Below are 20,492 nucleotides of genomic sequence, written 5' to 3'. Positions count from 1 at the left end.
TCCCTTAAATAACTTGAAACTGATTAAAGTAATTGGCATCCACCATTGTTTATTACATATTTAATAGAAATCAGACTTTGCTTTTTACATTTTTTATTCAACATAATATTGTAAATAAGAAATAAAATGACAAGGGCATGGACAAAAATGATGGGACCACTAACCTAATATTCCGTTGCACAACCTTTAGAGGCAATCACTGCAATCAAATGTTTTCTGTAGCTCCTCCTGAGCAAAATGCTCCATCTGTCTCAGGTTTGATGGGTGCCTTCTCCAGACTGCAAGTTTCAGCTCTTTCCATAGATGTTCGATAGGATTCAGATCAGGACTCATAGAAGGCCACTTCAGAATAGTCCAAAGTTTTGTTCTTATCCATTCTTGGGTGCTTTTAGCTGTGTTTTGGGTCATTATCCTGTTGGAGGACCCATGACCTGCGACTGAGACCGAGCTTTCTGACACTGGGCAGTACGTTTCACTCCAGAATGCCTTGATAGTCTTGAGATTTCATTATGCCCTGCACAGATTCAAGGCACCCTGTGCCAGGCGCAGCAAAGCAGCCCCAAATAATTACCGAGCCTCCTCCATGTTTCACTGTAGGTATGGTGTTCTTTTCTTTGAAAGCTTAATTTTTTCGTCTGTGAACATAGAGCTGATGTGACTTGCCAAAAAGCTCCAGTTTTGACTCATCTGTCCAAAGGACATTCTCCCAGAAGGATTGTGGCTTGTCAATATGCATTTTAGCAAATTCCAGTCTGGCTTTTTTATGTTTTTCTTTCAAAAGTGGAGTTCTCCTGGGTCTTCTTCCACGGAGCCCACTTTCGCTCAAAAAGCGATGGATGGTGCGATCAGAAACTGACGTACCTTCACCTTGAAATTCAGCTTGCATCTCTTTGGCAGTTATACTTGGTTCTTTTTCTACCATTCGCACTATCCTTCTGTTCAATCTGGGGTCGATTTTCCTCTTGCGGCCGCGCCCAGGGAGGTTGGCTACAGTTCCATGGACCTTAAACTTCTTAATAATATTTGCAACTGTTGTCACAGGGACATCAAGCTGCTTGGAGATTGTCTTGTAGCCTTTACCTTTACCATGCTTGTCTATTATTTTCTTTCTGATCTCCTCAGACAAGGCTCTCCTTTGCTTTCTCTGGTCCATGTTCAGTGTGGTGCAATGATACCAAACAGCACAGTGACAACTTTTCTCCATTTAAATAGGATGAATGACTGATTACAAGATTGGAGACATGTGTGATACTAATTAAAGAAACAAATTAGTTTGATATATAACTATGATCCAGTTATTTATTATATTTTCTAAGGGGTACCAACAAATGTGTCCAGGCCATTTTAGAATATCTTTGTAGAATAAGCAATAATTAATCTCTTTTCACAGCTTCTTTGCTTTATTCTATGACATACCAAAGGCATGCAAGTATACATGATAAAATAGCTTTCAATTTCATCACTTTTCAGGAGGAATGAAGCATTATTTCAATGAGCTGTAGGGGCACCAACAAATTTGAGCACGTCTGTATGCCTTCAATAAACTGAGCATTGGTACTCTCATTAATGTACCTTTTCTTAACAGAAACAGAGTTTACTGGAACATTCAGGGTGATAAGTGAATCAAAAAGGACACAGAAATGAGACAGGGCCAAGTCTTTAACCATGACAGAGGAAATATCCACTTCTCCTCTTATCATTGCTGACCCTCCACTTCACATCCCCAGTTATAATAGGGTGTGCACACTTATGCAACCAGGTTATTGTAAGGTTTTCATTCTTCATTTTTCCCCCTTGAAGATTTATCTTTGTCTCATTCTTTTACATCACAAAAACCGTGGTGTGTAGACCTTTTATACTCACTGTAAATTAATCTACATTAACATGAGATGCTCTGAAAACATTATCTGAAATCAATATTCATGCTTAGGCCATGTAAACGCTTAGTTATTCTACACTGGGCACAGCGGTTTAAATGTGCATACATTTGGTTATTTTTTCTTCTTTACATAAATCTTTATATAAAAAAGCCACAGACTAACAATAATGTTTTACTAACAGTAACATAACATTTCCCTTAAGACCTTGTTCGCTCTGGATGAGAGATTCTGCAAAATTTGTAAAAGAGAAATTAATGTTACATAAAAATTGAGCAGGTCATGAATTGAGCTGATAATCCCTTTTTACCGGTGATAACCCCGATATGACAATCGAGATGACGCTCTTTGTGAGGTTTTCAGGACTGTTTGAACCTGCCCGGCATCATCTTTTGTCGGGTGGGATAAACGCGACCAAATTACCGGTGCACTACGTGGTGAAAAAACTACATATCCCGGTTGCTCGCGTGAAAAATAGAATTTGCAACCGTAGTATACACCACCATCAACCCACCAGCAATCTCATTCTCTTGAGTAGCCTGCTTGGACGGAACAGCGGATTAGGCTACCTCCTCCATGTCCTGCGCGAGGATCCGGTCTCATTCAACACAGTAAGGATCGCAGGCAAAGGTCTTGTTTCTCTGGTCCCGTTTCTTGGAGGTAAAACGTCAAATATGACTGTTCATAGATAGTGTCGCGAACGTTTAGGAATTGTCCGTCAGAATATTTACTTCACTAACGTCCGTTTTCTTTTTTAAAGTCGTGACTGTCTGATGAGAGTATCTGTCATTGTTCCCGCATTTTACGGAATGTGAGATTAACTATGACAGGTTTTTAGTTTGACACAAAATTATGTCTATGTTCTGAAATGAGCCTACAGTTTATGTTTAACCGTTATCACCGTTTATATAGCATACAGTATTGTATTTAAAATGACAAAACAATGTGTAATTATAAATCTGGTCGAATATGTAAAAAAAAAAGTATAATTTTGTCAGGGGAATGCAAATTATTTTCTCAAAAGTTATTTCTCTGCTGTAGGATTGTGCTCCGCTGTTCGAGAACAGAAACAAGATTCCCTAGAAATGCAGTGACAATTGAACAAAGAGCTATCAAATCACCACCACCACCGCAAACTGAAAAACACAACTAGAAAAAAAGGGAAAAACTGTACAAAAGACCTATTATCGACTCCAAGTACGCCACATCTCAGAGAGCTTACATTAGTTCCCACAGTCAGGGTTTTGGTTGCCTGTCAAAAGAGTTGCTTAACATAGATAACAGTTGGTCTGGCTTACAGGAGTCACACTTTAGAAGGTAATGTTTTTTTATACAGCCCAAATAGCACTTTCACTTTTATTTAATAGTTTGTGCGATAATGTTTTTATGTTTTTATTATAGCCCGAATGAGCTGCATACTTGAAGCTTTTATAGTTTGTGAAATTAAACAAAGCAGCATTAATTTGCAAAGTGCAAACGGCAATGCAAAGTGCAAACCGCAAACCAGCATTCATTTGCCAAGTGCAAACGGCAATGCAGTTGAATCATGTCCCTAGCTAGAGAGTCACACCACCCCAACAGAACCTGGGCTCTCCGCTCAGCCCAGCGTGGTAACAGATACTCTGGTGGTGTGCCCTCATGTGGCACTAGCTAACCTCTCTTGAGTTACTGGACCCTGAGAAGAGGCTTCATGGGCCACAGCTAAAGAGATCCTTATCGACTGACGGAGACAGACTCAGGCCTTAGGTGTCGTCCGCCAAACTGCCGCCATGATGTCATCGGACAACGACGAGACGGGCTCCGACCTTTCGGACTCCCTGGAGGTCCACGAGGTCCTACGGTTTGTGACCCTCGACCCAGGAAGCTGCTTCAAGTCAAAGAGCCTCCCCATCCTGAATGGGTCCGGTCCATCTGGGTGTGACGAACCCCTGCTGGGGGAATCACGGCAGGTTGAGACCTCTTCTGCAGCCACCGACCCTGACAGCGGCCGGCTTGACCCCCTGACCCCCGCTGACCACGACCCCACCCTGGCTGACTCACCCTCTTCTCGGACCGTCCTGGAGATCCAGTCCCCCTTGGCGTCCTCCGCGGTGGGCCTGGGCCGGTCCACGACCTCTGGTCCGGGGGAGAAGAAACTGACCTTCTCTTTAGCCCGTTTCCTCCATATTCCCGCCAGGAAGTACGTCAGCTCCGTCCTGGCTGACTCACGCTGCTTCCTGTTCTGCATGTCTTACCTGACGTTCATTCAGTCCCTGATGGTGTCCGGTTACCTCAGCAGCGTCATCACCACCATCGAGAAGCGCTACAGCCTCCGCAGCTCCGAGTCCGGCCTCCTGGTCAGCTGCTTCGACATCGGCTCGCTCCTCGTGGTCGTCTTCATCTCCTACTTCGGAGGCAGGGGTCAGAGGCCGCGCTGGCTGGCGGCGGGCGGGGTTCTGATCGCCTTAGGGGCGGCTCTTTTTTCCCTGCCGCACTTCATCTCCCCGCCCTACCAGGCCCAGGAGCTGAACTCCTCAGCGAGCCATGAGGGGCTTTGCCAAAGTGGGAACGGCAGCGGGCGTGATGCCCTGGACGTGGGGTCGTGTCCGCGAGACCAGGAGGGTAATGATCACAATCTCTACGTGGTACTTTTCATCACCGCTCAGATCCTGGTTGGTGTGGGTTCCACGCCCGTCTACACATTAGGACCCACCTACCTGGATGACAACGTCAAGAAGGAGAACGCCTCCCTCTACCTTGGTAAGACACCTGGGGCCATTTGGTTTGATCCACATCAGGGTAATTGTAGTTTAGTACATTATGTTAGCTACTAGTGAAGATTTTGACATTTCTGTTCTGTCTTTGTGAGTCCTCCTTCAATGATAAATGGTATTTTAGTGAACCTCGCCTGTGGCATAACTTTAATTTCAGACTAGGCTGGTTCAGTGGTCTTGTAAGGTGGCTTTAGAATGTACTTAAGTGTCTCTAATCACAATCAAGCTTATCTTTAAAACTGCTTATTATTGTGGTTGAGTGGGCAATTTTTCAGTACGGTAGAGGGTCAGCTGTAAATGAAGGTATGGGATGTGAACCAATCAGTAATTTGCATCATCACTTCTCACTTTGCTGACCCCACTGACTGTTGATCTTACCAATGTATTGTCTCTCTCTCTGGTTTCCCTCTCTCTCTGATCTCTCGACCTGTCTCTCTTGGTCTCTCCCTCTGGTCTCTCTCCCTATTGTCTCTCTGGACTCTGGTCTCTCTGGTCTCTCTCTGGTATTTCTGGTCTCCTCTCTCTCTGGTCTCTGTGGTCTCTCTCAGATCTCTGGTTACAGATCTCTGATGACAGTTCTCACTTACAGGTCATTAAAGGGCCTGGTAATGTGTGGTGGTCTTCACTTACAGGTCATTAAAGGGCCTGGTAATGTGTGGTGGTCTTCACTTACAGGTCATTAAAGGGCCTGGTAATGTGTGGTGGTCCTCAGTCTTGTAGCGAGACACAGGGCAGCTAAGATCATTTATCTTATCCATAGCGACTGACATGGTCATTTGTGGTGACGTGTCTCAGCTGTGCGTAGTGCCTGTTTCATTGGATTCTCTGTTTGTTTTCCTCTTGCAGCGTCCCCCTGCACCTTCTTACACTTGTGCAGCCCAGTCCCTCCACCTCCTTTTGTGCTGGACATTTCCAGGCTGCTTCATACCGTCTGGCTTTCCACTTTTCAGTAACTGATCATTTCAGTGAGATCTAACAAGTCACCTGAGTGTTTGAATGGAAGGGTGACATATCAAGAGTGTCCAATTCCAGTGCGACATTGCTGTTTGTCAGTCAGCTTGCTGCTCCACCATCTTTAGTTTGTTCTGGCTTACTGTGGAGAACACTGGTAGGCTGCCTCTGTTTCGGAGTGTGTACGGATCCTGGCCCTGTTTGTTGTGTACTAATGTTTGCATGTGTGTCTTTCTTCGCGGTGGTTTGTGTGTGTGTGTTTCATTCTGTACATTGTTTGTGTGCATGTGCGTGTGTTTGTGTGTGTGTGTGTGTGTATGCGTATATGAAGACATTCCTCATACCCCTAGAGATTTGGACTTATCACTGTGGAAACGAAAAGCAAGGGGGTCAAAAGAATTACACCATGTAGAGAATAGGGTGCAATTTGGGGCAGCAACAGTCTCCCTTCACAGTTTACATTCTCCTTCTGTCTCTTCTCCACATAAACCAGTTTACATTCTCCTTCTGTCTCTTCTCCACATAAACCAGTTTACATTCTCCTTCTGTCTCTTCTCCACATAAACCAGTTTACATTCTCCTTCTGTCTCTTCTCCACATAAACCAGTTTACATTCTCCTTCTGTCTCTTCTCCACATAAACCAGTTTACATTCTCCTTCTGTCTCTTCTCCACATAAACCAGTTTATATTCTCCTTCTGTCTCTTCTCCACATAAACCAGTTTACATTCTCCTTCTGTCTCTTCTCCACATAAACCAGTTTACATTCTCCTTCTGCTCTTCTCCACATAAACCAGTTGACATTCTCCTTCTGTCTCTTCTCCACATAAACCAGTTTACATTCTCCTTCTGTCTCTTCTCCACATAAACCAGTTGACATTCTCCTTCTGTCTCTTCCCCACATAAACCAGTTGACATTCTCCTTCTGTCTCTTCCCCACATAAACCAGTTTACGTTCTCCTTCTGTCTCTTCCCCACATAAACCAGTTGACATTCTCCTTCTGTCTCTTCTCCACATAAACCAGTTGACATTCTCCTTCTGTCTCTTCTCTACATAAACCAGTTGACATTCTCCTTCTGTCTCTTCTCCACATAAACCAGTTTACATTCTCCTTCTGTCTCTTCTCCACATAAACCAGTTGACATTCTCCTTCTGTCTCTTCCCCACATAAACCAGTTGACATTCTCCTTCTGTCTCTTCCCCACATAAACCAGTTTACGTTCTCCTTCTGTCCCTTATTCACATAAACCAGTTGACATTCTCCTTCTGTCTCTTCTCCACATAAACCAGTTGACATTCTCCTTCTGTCTCTTCTCTACATAAACCAGTTGACATTCTCCTTCTGTCTCTTCTCCACATAAATCATTTTACATTCTCCTTCTATCCCTTCTTCACATAAACCAGTTGACATTCTCCCTTTACTTTTCTTTTTCTCCACATAAACCAGTTGACATTCTCGTTCTGTCCCTTGTCCACAAAACAGTTTACATTTACAGAGAATTATAGTTTTTACTGTCATTTTCCTCTAAATTGTCATCTAAATGTATTAAATGTCTTAAATCTCTGTACTCCATCCCCCCGGCTTCTGTGTACATTTTTAAGTGAGTGTGATCCGTGATGCATTATAACCACTGCATAAACTGTCCCACAGACAGAATGTATTGCATCAACACTGGCTCCCTGAAATGGGAGAATCTGATAATCCTAGATGGAAGCCTAGAAATGTGTTTTCACTTCAGTAATCTAGTCCTCACATCATTTTTGTTGTCAGTGAGTAGCCTTTACAACACATTACTCTTCACCCTCCAGCACTCTAAGAAGAATGGTAAGGTAGAGGCTTGAGAGGATTCGTTTATACTTTTTGTTATTCTATCAGTTGAACCATACTCTGATACATTCACCGACCTCAAATTAAGATACGGCATCTTCCACCGATTTGATTGCTGTCCTTTTATTTTTCTTACTTTCTTTGTTTAGATTGAATACAATGGGGACAATAAAACCTGGCTGGTATTGGTGGTATATTGAGCATATTCTGCATCTTGGCCTTACGTAAAATGACAGCGCTATATATGGAATGGTGTGCTATTCAGGTGACATTTGTAGTCTAACCCTGCATACACACTGTCCCCTTGCTAGAGCTAAAAAGAGGCACGCACTCATTCATTACCAACGAGAGCCAGTGAATCATAGCGACAGTGGGCGGAGCTACTCTTGGAAGCCAAATCTCCCAGTGACAGTTGAGAGTTGAAAAACGTTCATCTTTATGCAAATTTCGAGCTAGCGGGCTGAGACGGAGTTTGGCGACTACCAATGACAGGGCAGATGTTCTCTGCATCCTTAAGTCCCTTTTCTTTTCTATCCACTAGCTAGAAAGTCACTTGCTAGCTTAAGTGAAGGAGGAGAGAGAGACCGAGGAGTATTTGCCATTTCAGGGTGTTATGCTATGTACACACTGTCCGCAAAACCTTTTGTCTTAATCCCAGGTTGCATCCTAAATCTTTTGGTCACTTGTCAAAACACAAAAGCAATGCAATGCACTGGAAGATGTTTTCTTTCCAGGGTAATTCCAGAGTCAAACACTTTTCTTGAAATCCTTTGACACTCTGATATTTCTGATGGCATGGGGGATGTTATGGGGGGGAAGAGGAGCAATTAGGGTTCATTTAGGACCAGACTGACAGATGTATTACCTTTCTGGCTCTGGGATTCAATCTAGCAACCTTTCAGTTACTGGCCACCACACTGTAATGTCAGGGCACTGAAGTAGTCTTGCACAAATCTGTTAAGATTTACAAGCTAATCGATTCTCTGAAGTCTGTGTTTACTCATTATCGTGATCATGTATTTTTTAGTCCTTGCTGAAAGGCCCCGGGCAGGACTTGAACCTACGTTATACGTTGTGGCTCTGCGAGTCCGCCAGAGGAAGCGTCTGGTGTGTTATCAGATGTTTGCATTATTTATGGTTTAATTGATGCTCGGTCTGAGCCAAGGCGACTGATATTACCTACACTTCACACATCCTCCCTGAACAAAGCTGGTTATTGGAGATGTTGGCAGAGCAGTGGGAGGGAGGTATTTTCCAGCACACACACACACACACACACACACACACACACACACACCCCCCCACACACACACACACACAAAGTGTGCTTTCCTTGGATAAATATAAATTAGAAAGGCAACAGCTGCTGCTGTCCTCATCCCCTCCAGCTCATTCTGCTTGTGTGTGTGTGTGTGTGTAACCCTAGGTTAATTAATTTAACTCCTCCGCATGCACTGTCTGTGTGTGTACAAGAAGACTGTTTGGCTCAAAGGGGGGAGATGGAGGGTCTAGTACATCTGTCCTCCTGGAGTTAATTTGTCAGATCATAGTATCACTCTGGTAGTCTAGTGGTAAAAGCATCTGTCCGCTTACAGAAAGGACCTAAAAGGTTTCTAGATCGAATCTTGAGTCTTCGCGGTGAAACAAATCTGTTGTTCTGACCTTGAGCAAGGCAGTGAACCCTAATGGATCTTAGCCTTACTTTTTACTCTCAATTGACTCCTATCTATCTATCTATCTATCTATCTATCTATCTATCTATCTATCTATCTATCAGTCTGTTTCTTGCCTTCTCTGTTCTTTCTACTTCCTAAGCACATATACACGCCTGCACATGTGTTCTCACTGCTCTCACACATGGGACAGATCATATTTCAGGTACTCACAGGGCACACATTTGTTATAGGACGGACTGACAGAAAGAAACCGATCCCTGGCCTTCTCTCCCATGACCCCTTGAGTGCTTTTCTCTCACTTTCACTTTCTTAACGTGTTTCTCACTCTTCCTTTCTTTGTCACTCACACTGTCACTCTCTCTACCTTTCTCTCACACTTCCTCTCTCTCTACCTTTCTCTAACACTTTCACTCTCTACCTTTCTCTCACGCTTTTACTCTCTACCTTTCTCTCACACTTTCACTCTCTCTACCTTTCTCTAACACTTCCACTCTCTCTACCTTTCTCTAACACTTCCACTCTCTCTACCTTTCTCTCACACTTTCACTCTCTCTACCTTTCTCTAATACTTTCACTCTCTCTACCTTTCTCTAACACTTCCACTCTCTCTACCTTTCTCTAACACTTCCACTCTCTCTACCTTTCTCTCACACTTTCACTCTCTCTACCTTTCTCTCACACTTTCACTCTCTCTACCTTTCTCTCACACTTTCACTCTCTCTACCTTTCTCTCACACTTTCACTCTCTCTACCTTTCTCTAACACTTTCACTCTCTCTACCTTTCTCTAATACTTTCACTCTCTCTACCTTTCTCTAACACTTCCACTCTCTCTACCTTTCTCTCACACTTTCACTCTCTCTACCTTTCTCTCACACTTTCACTCTCTCTACCTTTCTCTCACACTTTCACTCTCTCTACCTTTCTCTCACACTTTCACTCTCTCTACCTTTCTCTAACACTTTCACTCTCTCTACCTTTCTCTAATACTTTCACTCTCTCTACCTTTCTCTAACACTTTCACTCTCTCTACCTTTCTCTAACACTTTCACTCTCTCTACCTTTCTCTAACACTTTCACTCTCTCTACCTTTCTCTAACACTTTCACTCTCTCTACCTTTCTCTAACACTTTCACTCTCTCTACCTTTCTCTAATACTTTCACTCTCTCTACCTTTCTCTAACACTGTCTCTCTAACTGTTTAATTAACTACCTCTAAGCAGTTCGTAAGTGTGTTTGTGAGGAGTTCAGTGTGTAAGGTCTCCAGCTGAGTTCTACTTGTGTTGAACTGGCCGTGGATGTTTTGTATATTTTGTGGAGCTGCTCTCAGCTCAGTCATCCCTACACCTGACTTGCCCGTTGATGCTAGTGAGGTTTTGGGCATCCGGAAGAGGATGGATCTGTTGTGGCTGCTGCTGTTCCAGTGGGGAGAGATCTCTGCGATGTCCATCCTCAGGGAAGGGAAGTGGTGCGTGATGGCGCTAGTCAGGTACACGCTCCCTGTCAGAAACCTGTGATGGCGCTAGTCAGGTACACTGTCAGAAACTTGTAATTCTCTTACTGTCCTCAAAATGTTTCTTTTTACTGGGAAACGCTGAGCTGCTGTCGGTGGACCTGCTAGCACTAAATCGGAGGTCATGTTGCTGTGGAGCTAACTAACCAATTGGAAATTTTGCTAGCTAAGGTCGCTCTTTTCACTCGCTTAACTCTATTCTTGTGGGTCTGTCGTTCTCATCCTCTGGAATAATTGTGTGCGCGTCTCTCCAGTGCTGTTAGCCAGAACTTGTGACATGGTTACTCACCCACAAGGCTGAATTCTGTTCGTAAATTCCTAACAGATCATCTATTTTATGCAAATTCCTTGCATAGCATAGGCTTACCTTTTAGAAAACTCATATGATTTGCTAATCCTTAACATCTTAATGTCACCTAACTCTACGTTAGGTAACATATCATATTAAATGGAGTGTCATAGATTTACGTAAACCATGTATGTGTATATATTCCAACTGGAATGTTGTTAAGCTGCTATATGTGATAGCTTGGCATTTCCATTTGCCATCAGATAGGCTCCGTACTAGTGTCTACACGGGAAAGTGGCCTAGATTTTAGTGATCTGAAGGAGGTATTCTGTAGCACAGCCAATGTTTTGAAAACAGGAGGAAAAGTCTGGACATGTTTGTATGGAAAATATTGTGCGAATGCAGAGAAACCTTTATTTTAAGAGAATAACAAAGATAATGTGGAAGGGAACGCATGTGGGTTGGTTGGAAATGTCTCTCTACCTCCTTCTGGGATGTCCCTGTTGCCTAACATACGCTTTCTGCTTTGGATCACAGGTTCCAAAAGTGTTGAGAGAAGAGAGAATTTCTTTTTTTCACTTTGTAATTTATTTTTTAAATAGGCTCCACATTCGTTAAAAGTCGTGGTGATCTTTATCAGGAAGATAATTGGCCCATCTGGTTAAAAGTAGTGCATGATTAATGTATGTCTGCCTGCTTGTCTGCCTGCTTGTCTGTCTGCTTGTCTGCCTGCTTGTCTGTCTGCCTGTCTGTCTGCTTGTCTGCCTGCTTGTCTGTCTGCCTGTCTGCCTGCTTGTCTGCCTGCTTGTCTGTCTGCTTGTCTGCCTGCTTGTCTGTCTGCCTGTCTGTCTGCTTGTCTGTCTGCCTCTATAAGTGCCCTCCTTTCAACAATTGATTCCTTTTTCTGTTATGACCTTTCAAATAAATTGCAAAATATCAAATATCAAAATAATTTTGTGTTTAACAACGAACAATAATTTCTTATTTCCATAACATGGCCTGTACTTGTAAGTAATTCTTGTATGAAATAATCTTTACATTCTCAAAGGGAGTGTACTCGTTTTTTCTTTGTTTATTGTTGTTATCAAAATGGTGGTCTATTTAGGAGATGCAGACATGTACATCTCTGGCATGTTGTCTGGTAGGAAATGAGCTGTTCTGTGTAATTCAGCTCATTATGATGTGCTACAGAGGACTGTGTTCCCTGATATAATCTACTCCCGTTACAGCCAGTGATTCAGGGCTATTCCCCTGGTGGCTCCCGGGCCACGTTAGGCCCCTTCATCCACTAAGGATGTACCTTTGATCAATTCTGAACATGCATAGTACAACAACTAAACGGTTATGGCCAGTGAGAGCTGCTAAATGGGACAGTACTTGCCTGACCACATTTCCCCGCTGATGAGATTGTTGCACCCAGTTCTGATACAGCGCATCGCACATCGTGCTTTGCGCTAATCTCAGATGTGACTCGAAGAAATGCACAGTTAAACAAAATTTTATGCAGTCAGCGTCTAGCTTGCAACATTCCTTGTTTCATAGTATGCTCAGCATTCTGATCGGCTTTTACATAACAGTGTTTGTGGCTAAGACAGGCTGTCGAGAGTTAGCCTACGTGCTGGACCTGCCAGGTGTCCATGTACCGCTTGGTTGCTGCCAAAGGAAAGGCAACACACCTTGCAAACCATATTCATGAGGTTTTTGTCTTACATCTCATGTCAATGGGTCAGCTTTAGCAATACAGGGAACATGTTACATTTATTGACGTAACTGCAAATTACGTCAAGCCCTAACAAAATGCTCAGTTTAAAAACGTGCCAACAGTTTATCCAGTCACAGTGTGTGCAGATTCCACTCCTGCGATGTCAAAGATAGAAACAAGATACAAAGAAACATGAATACAATGATATTAACAGAAATCAGTCATAGAAGTACAGAAACTGGCAAAGTGGTTCTCACCAGCCTCTTCTGACATTATGTTGTCTCTGTGTATCAGAAATGTGACGGATGGAATCATTGCTCCGTAACTCTCTGCCATTGCCTGTCGCTCTACAGACTCAAGTCCACCCCCCCCCCCGCCCCCCCCCCCCATATCTCTGGAGTCTCAACAACACACTGTGTAAACCATGCTGATCATAGGCTATGTGTCCTCCTCTGATTGTATTCTCTTTTCCTTGATATTTCAGCCAGGGTTCTGTCCATCAGATCTCTGGCCAACCAGCTAGTTAGTTTGACAGTAGAAAAAGATGCACTACAACAGCTGAGAGTACAATGATTCTTTGACTGCGGCAAAAGTAGCCCTTTTTCCCCCTGCACTTTCACTTTGTCTCAATCTGCCACAGTCAATCCTTCCCTCCCTCCATTGCTCTTTCACTCCCCCACTCTTTCTTTATCTTTCTCTTTTTACATTCACTCTTTCTTTTACTCTCTCATTTCTTTTCTCTCATATTGTAGTTCTTTTGCGTTTCTGTTTTAAAGAATCTGGCAGAGGGCAAGAACCTCAAGTATGTGTGTGCGTGCGTACGTGCGTGCGTGCTTGGCCTGCATGTAGCTTAGTTTGCGTTTATGCTCACATCTATGCATGCTTGTGGATTAAGTAGAGCATTTAGCTTCTAAACCTGCATTGGTATTTCACCAAGGTTGTGGATCTTTTGGCGAGTAACCCTTTACATAACCTTAACCTAACCTTAACATAACCTTTACTTAACCTTAACCAGAGAATCCCTGTCCTTAACCTAAATTGAACTTTTATCCCTAATTCTAACACTAAACCCAACCCCTAAGACCTAATGTTGCACCACTTCTTTAACCAGCTTGCATTTATTAAAGGCTGTTGAGCAACACGCGTGTGTGTGTGTGTCTGTGTGTGTGTGTGTGTCTGTGTGAGCGTGTGAGCGTGTGTGTGTGTGTCTTTGTGTGTGTGCGTGTGTGTCTGTGTGTCTGTGTGAGCGTGTGTGTGTGTGAGCGTGTTTGCGTGTTAGTGTCTGTGTGTGTGTGTGTGTGTGTGGTACATTAAGCTACAGGCCAGTTTGCTGTGTCATGTCTGTTAATAGAGAACCTCTAGGTGCCAGTTTGACAATGACAACGTTGAATGCTGAACCCCTTTATACCAGTCCAATCTCTCTCTCACACACACACACACACACACACACAGCTGTCTTTTCAACAGGGCTGACCATGGTGTCATATATCAGCAGTAGTGGGTCAAGACATTTCTACAACACCCACACACTCTCGCAGCAAAGTCTGCCCGCTAGCCAGGACGCCAGTTCACTAGTCTGCCCGCTAGCCAGGACGCCAGTTCACTAGCCTGCCCACTAGCCAGGACGCCAGCTCACTAGCCTGCCCGCTAGCCAGGACACCAGCTCACTAGCCTGCCCACTAGCCAGGACGCCAGTTCACTAGCCTGCCCACTAGCCAGGACGCCAGCTCACTAGCCTGCCCACTAGCCAGGACACCAGCTCACTAGCCTGCCCGCTAGCCAGGACTCCAGTTCACTAGTCTGCCCACTAGCCAGGACGCCAGTTCACTAGCCTGCCCACTAGCCAGGACGCCAGCTCACTAGCCTGCCCGCTAGCCAGGACGCCAGCTCACTAGCCTGCCCGCTAGCCAGGACGCCAGTTCACTAGCCTGCCCACTAGCCAGGACGCCAGCTCACTAGCCTGCCCACTAGGCAGGATGCCAGCTCACTAGTCTGCCCACTAGCCAGGACTCCAGCTCACTAGTCTGCCCGCTAGCCAGGACGCCAGCTCACTAGCCTGCCCACTAGCCTGCCCACTAGCCAGAACTCCAGCTCACTAGCCTGCCCGCTAGCCAGGACACCAGCTCACTAGCCTGCCCGCTAGCCAGGACGCCAGCTCACTAGCCTGCCCACTAGCCAGAACTCCAGCTCACTAGCCTGCCCGCTAGCCAGGACACCAGCTCACTAGCCTGCCCACTAGCCAGGACGCCAGTTCACTAGCCTGCCCACTAGCCAGGACGCCAGCTCACTAGCCTGCCCACTAGGCAGGATGCCAGCTCACTAGTCTGCCCACTAGCCAGGACTCCAGCTCACTAGTCTGCCCGCTAGCCAGGACGCCAGCTCACTAGCCTGCCCACTAGCCAGAACTCCAGCTCACTAGCCTGCCCGCTAGCCAGGACGCCAGCTCACTAGCCTGCCCACTAGCCAGGACGCCAGCTCAATAGCCTGCCCACTAGCCAGGACGCCAGCTCACTAGTCTGCCCGCTAGCCAGGACACCAGCTCACTAGCCTGCCCGCTAGCCAGGACACCAGCTCACTAGCCTGCCCACTAGCCAGGACGCCAGCTCACTAGCCTGCCCACTAGCCAGGACGCCAGTTCACTATCCTGCCCACTAGCCAGGACGCCAGTTCACTATCCTGCCCACTAGCCAGGACGCCAGCTCACTAGCCTGCCCACTAGCCAGGACGCCAGCTCACTAGTCTGCCCACTAGCCAGGACGCCAGTTCACTAGTCTGCCCACTAGCCAGGACGCCAGCTCACTAGTCTGCCCACTAGCCAGGACGCCAGTTCACTATCCTGCCAACTAGCCAGGACGCCAGTTCACTATCCTGCCCACTAGCCAGGACGCCAGTTCACTAGCCTGCCCACTAGGCAGGACGCCAGCTCACTAGTCTGCCCACTAGCCAGGACGCCAGTTCACTAGTCTGCCCACTAGCCAGGACGCCAGCTCACTAGCCTGCCCACTAGGCAGGACGCCAGCTCACTAGCCTGCCCACTAGGCAGGACGCCAGCTCACTGGCCGGCAGCTGAATGAGGCTGTCACACCACACGCAAACAGATTTAGCATTCAGACCGCAGTGCTAATAGAACCTCTCCAAGCCTACGGTCAGGGCGTGAGCTAACTAACAGAGAATGCATTTAAAAGACAGTTATTTGGCAGGAATATGTTACTAGCACATGAGGCTGTGAGCGAGATGGTGACATCACCAACCAGAATAGACCTGACCCTAAATGACTGGCCAGTAAGTTGTCTAGGTCCAATCGAAAGACACACACACACACACACAACGCAACCCATCCAAAAAAAAGCACTCTGCTTAAGTGTATTATTTTGGTATTTAAGTGTGTTAAAATGGACTCACTACTTTAGTAGACTTTTAATAATACATCATTGTAAACAACATTTTGGTGTACTTAAAATCCAGTATTTCAGATATATGTTTGAAGAGGTGTGTATGGAGCAGTGTTGGGGAGTTCTAAGGGATTAAAACGTTTTTTTCCACGGCTGTGCTTTTTCATAGGCATTCCAGCAATAAGCTGGTTGATGGGAGCTTTGATTAAGTCACGCAAAAATATTTCAGAGGGCTACATATTCCCTCTTTGCTGGATGGATTACCATCTATAAATTATATACAACATACGGAAGGGCTTAAAAAAAAAACCCACCAGATTTATAGCAGGCTTCTTTCTTAGACATGGGTCTTGCCTCTGTCCAAACCACAGTAAGCAGATTGTAGGTCCAACTTGTCTTCTAGTATTGGACTAGGATGATACCATTTATCTAAATGCTGCTGAAACTGCTTTGAAACCATGTGATGTATGTTATCACCTTTTCCTGTATAACAGGTCATGGCCTTAAAACTCATCACAGGTATCTGAATCCAAAGGTTGCCTGGTCCTCACTTTATGTCACGGCAGGTCACTTCATTCTGTCATTTTTGTTACGAGCTCCGCAGAAAAAGCAACCAACACGGCTCGCTTTACTATTCAAGTTAAAACACATATGAGAACCAAACCTTTCCACAGAGATGGCTAACACTTGGGGTTCTAGTCGTCTGTACGGGTCGAGGCAGATTAGCTTTTGGCTTTAAAAGATGCACATTCTTGGAATAATCTGCATGGCTCCTTGCATCTGGGTTCCCTGGTGCCTCTTGGCCTGTTTAACGCCCTGCTGTTAGATGTGCTGAATTCCAGCTGTTCTGAATGAACTAACAGGTCATAGTCTTACTAGCTACCTGACTTGCCTTCCAATAGAGAAAAGACCACTGACTGATTTCAAATGACCTGATGTCTGGTCTGTTGCAAAGATAGGGGTGTACTTATAAGTACATTTTCATGTGGAGCTACTTGTTTAAACATTTTCCATGCATGACATTTTTAAAATAAAAAATAAATACAAATAAATTGCTTATTTAGTTGTATAGTATTGTATTGGTTTTAGGCAAACTGGAAGGGTATATTTAATATAATAACCTTGTTTTCCATTTAAATTATGCACTTGAGAGGATTTAGTCCTTAGTCCTTGGATGGTGGATGGGAAATAGGTAAAAAGTAAAGACTGAGTTATGGGTGTTCATATATGTGATATGAGAGATTAATAACAAACTCAAATGTAATTATGTTACTTCACTTCACACTACACTGATTCAGACTTTTAAGACAGCCCGACATTGCTGTGTGCTTTGGGCATCGTTGACTGCAGCCCCAGCTCTGGGGCTCCCAGTGCATTGTGGGATTGGCCTTTTAGATTTCCAGCCCATTCAGCGGAGTACCTCGGTGAGCCACCACAGCTGAAAAAGCTTCCTCAACCCCCCAGGAGACGTGGGGAGATTTGTGTTCCCCTGGCTGTCATGACATGGGCCCTCTAGTCTGCAGGCCAGCATCACTATCAACACACAACCACTGTCAATAGTGTGATCACACAAACACAAGGTCATACACGCACAACCACTGTCAATAGTGTGATCACACAAACACAAGGTCATACACAAACAAACACAAGGTCATACACGCACAAACACAAGGTCATACACACATAAACACAAGGTCATACACGCACAAACACAAGGTCATACACACATAAACACAAGGTCATACACGCACAAACACAAGGTCATACACACATAAACACAAGGTCATACACACATAAACACAAGGTCATACACACACAAACACAAGGTCATACACACATAAACACAAGGTCATACACGCACAAACACAAGGTCATACACACATAAACACAAGGTCATACATGCACAAACACAAGGTCATACACACATAAACACAAGGTCATACACGCACAAACACAAGGTCATACACAGATAAACACAAGGTCATACACGCACAATCACAAGGTCATACACTCACAATCACAAGGTCATACACGCACAAACACAAGGTCATACACACACAATCACAAGGTCATACACAAACAATCACAAGGTCATACACGCACAAACACAAGGTCATACACACACAATCACAAGGTCATACACACACAATCACAAGGTCATACACACACAAACACAAGGTCATACATGCTTAAACACAAGGTCCTACACACACAAACACAAGTTCATTTACACCCACAATTAATCTCAAATATTAATGTCTATATGAAAAAAAAAAAGACACATTTTCACTTTTTTAGAAGACGGTCTCCTGTCAGAATGTTTCTTACATTAATACATTTCTGTTGTTTCATTGTGGTCAGAGGAGGGCTTATTACCAAATCTAAGAATGGAAGAGAGATTTATTTTTGTTTAACATTGATATTCGTCTTGTAGTCAGTTTGAATGTTTGGTCAACGGTCATCGTATGCCATTATTTTTTTTGTTTATATATTTCTTTGGGTTCGTTTGAGATCCGGGGCTATATCCCGGGACGCCCAGGGCTAACGACGCCACTGCCCTTGACCTCAGCCCCTGTACGCTCTGAGTCACAACGAGTCTCGATGACAGTCTCCTAATCTCCATGTGACCCTGCCTTCCCCAACACCCCCTCTGCCCCCCCGGACCTGGGGACGCGTAACCTAGAGCACCCTGACCTTCCCGTTGACCCCCCTGTTGACCCCTGTCTCTACGGGGCAAATGTGTGTGTGTGTGTGTGTGTGTCTTAGATGTAGTGTATGGTTAATGGTTTTTCATAGCGTGACGTGACAGCCGATCTGTATCCACAGGAAACCAGTCTGAACTTATGCACTGTAATGTAGTTGATGGTCCGTGTTTAGAAATATTGTACAGTAATCAGATCGTAGTGAATGCGATTACATGGGCAGGGAGAACCTGATCCCAGATCTGCACCTTTTCTGAATATGGGATCAGGTAAAACAATGCAGAGATTGTATTTCTGTTTAATTCCGCTTCACCATGAAACACATATGAACAAAACAACAGTAGAGTGGAAAATTCAATAGGATTAGCGGTGCTATACCCACTTGGTACAGCCCTTAATCTAGTCCTGCACTGAGTAATCTCAACTCGTTTATACAGTGATGCCCTGAATCTGATTGGTTAACTGGCCACACACAATCCACCCTCTACAACGCTTTCCCAACCAGGATGTAGTTGCTCTAAGGGATCGCCCGGCCACCCTGCGGAGAAAGCTCATTTCGGCCGCCTGTATCCGGGATCTTGTCCTTTCGGTCATGACCCAAAGCTCATGACCATAGGTGAGAGTAGGAACGTAGATTGACCACGACAGACCGATACATCGACTGCATTACTGCAGAAGCTGCACCGATCCGTCTGTCAATCTCCCGTTCCATCCTTCCCTCACTCGTGAACAAGACCCCTAGATACTTAAATTCCTCCACTTGAGGCAGGCACTCTCCACCAACCTGAAGCGGGCAAGCCACCCTTTTCCGACTGAGGACCATGGCCTCGGATTTGGAGGTACTGATTTTCATCCCCACCGCTTCACACTCGGCTGCAAACCGTCCCAGCGCATGCTGAAGGTCCTGGTTAGAAGGGGCCAACACGACAACATCATCTGCAAAAAGCAGAGACGAAATTGTGTGGTCCCCAAACCTGACACCCTCCGGCCCCTGGCTGCGCCTAGAAATTCTGTCCATAAAAATTACGAACAGAACCGGTGACAAAGGGCAGCCCTGCCGGAGTCCAACATGCACTGGGAACAAGTCTGACTTACTGCCGGCAATGCGGACCAAGCTCCTGCTTCGGTTGTACAGGGACCTGACAGCCCTTAGCAAAGGACCCAGGACCCCATATTCCCCAAGCACCCTCCACAAGATGCCGCAAGGGACACAGTCGAATGCCTTCTCCAAATCCACAAAACACATGTGGATTGGTTGGGCAAACTCCCATGAACCCTCCAACACCCCGTAGAGGGTATAGAGCTGGTCCAGTGTTCCACGGCCCGGATGAAAACCACACTGTTCCTCCTGAATCCGAGGTTCTACTATCGGCCGTATTCTCCTCTCCAGTACCCTGGCATAGACTTTCCCGGGGAGGCTGAGAAGTGTGATCCCCCTATAGTTGGAACACACCCTCCGGTCCCCCTTCTTAAAAAGAGGGACCACCACACCGGTCTGCCATCCCAGAGGCACTGTCCCCGACCGCCACGCAATGTTGCACAGGCGTGTCAACCAAGACAGCCCCACAACATCCAGAGACTTGAGGTACTCAGGGCGGATCTCATCCACCCCCGGTGCCTTGCCACCGAGGAGTTTCTTGACCACCTCAGTGACTTCAGCCCGGGTGATGGACGAGTCCACCTCTGAGCCCTCATCCTCTGCTTCCTCAATGGAAGAAGTGACAGCGGGATTGAGGAGATCCTCGAAGTACTCCTTCCACCGCCCGACGACATCCTCAGTTGAGGTCAACAGCTGCCCACCTCTACTGTA

The 20,492-nt window shown here is 45.4% G+C and overlaps 1 protein-coding gene across 3 annotated transcripts in view; it reads left to right on the top strand.

The window, feature by feature from the left end:
- Positions 1 to 2,272: 2,272 nt before the first annotated feature.
- LOC105019639 (solute carrier organic anion transporter family member 5A1) overlaps positions 2,273 to 20,492 on the top strand; it is a 38,452-nt gene continuing 20,232 nt past the window's right edge. The window contains exons 1-2 of one of the 3 annotated variants that reach the window (XM_029116141.2): positions 2,273 to 2,488; positions 2,919 to 4,616. In XM_029116141.2, the coding sequence (XP_028971974.2) occupies positions 3,647 to 4,616 (970 nt within the window). In that variant the 5' untranslated portion in view covers positions 2,273 to 2,488; positions 2,919 to 3,646. Of the gene's footprint in view, positions 2,538 to 2,918; positions 4,617 to 20,492 lie in introns of all 3 variants that reach the window. The other 2 variants (XM_029116140.2, XM_029116142.2) reach the window with 2 other exon arrangements.

The sequence above is a fragment of the Esox lucius genome, chromosome 21 (assembly GCF_011004845.1).
Source record: "Esox lucius isolate fEsoLuc1 chromosome 21, fEsoLuc1.pri, whole genome shotgun sequence".
Taxonomy (NCBI): Eukaryota; Metazoa; Chordata; class Actinopteri; order Esociformes; family Esocidae; genus Esox; species Esox lucius.
This window is presented reverse-complemented; position numbering and strand designations above follow the sequence as displayed.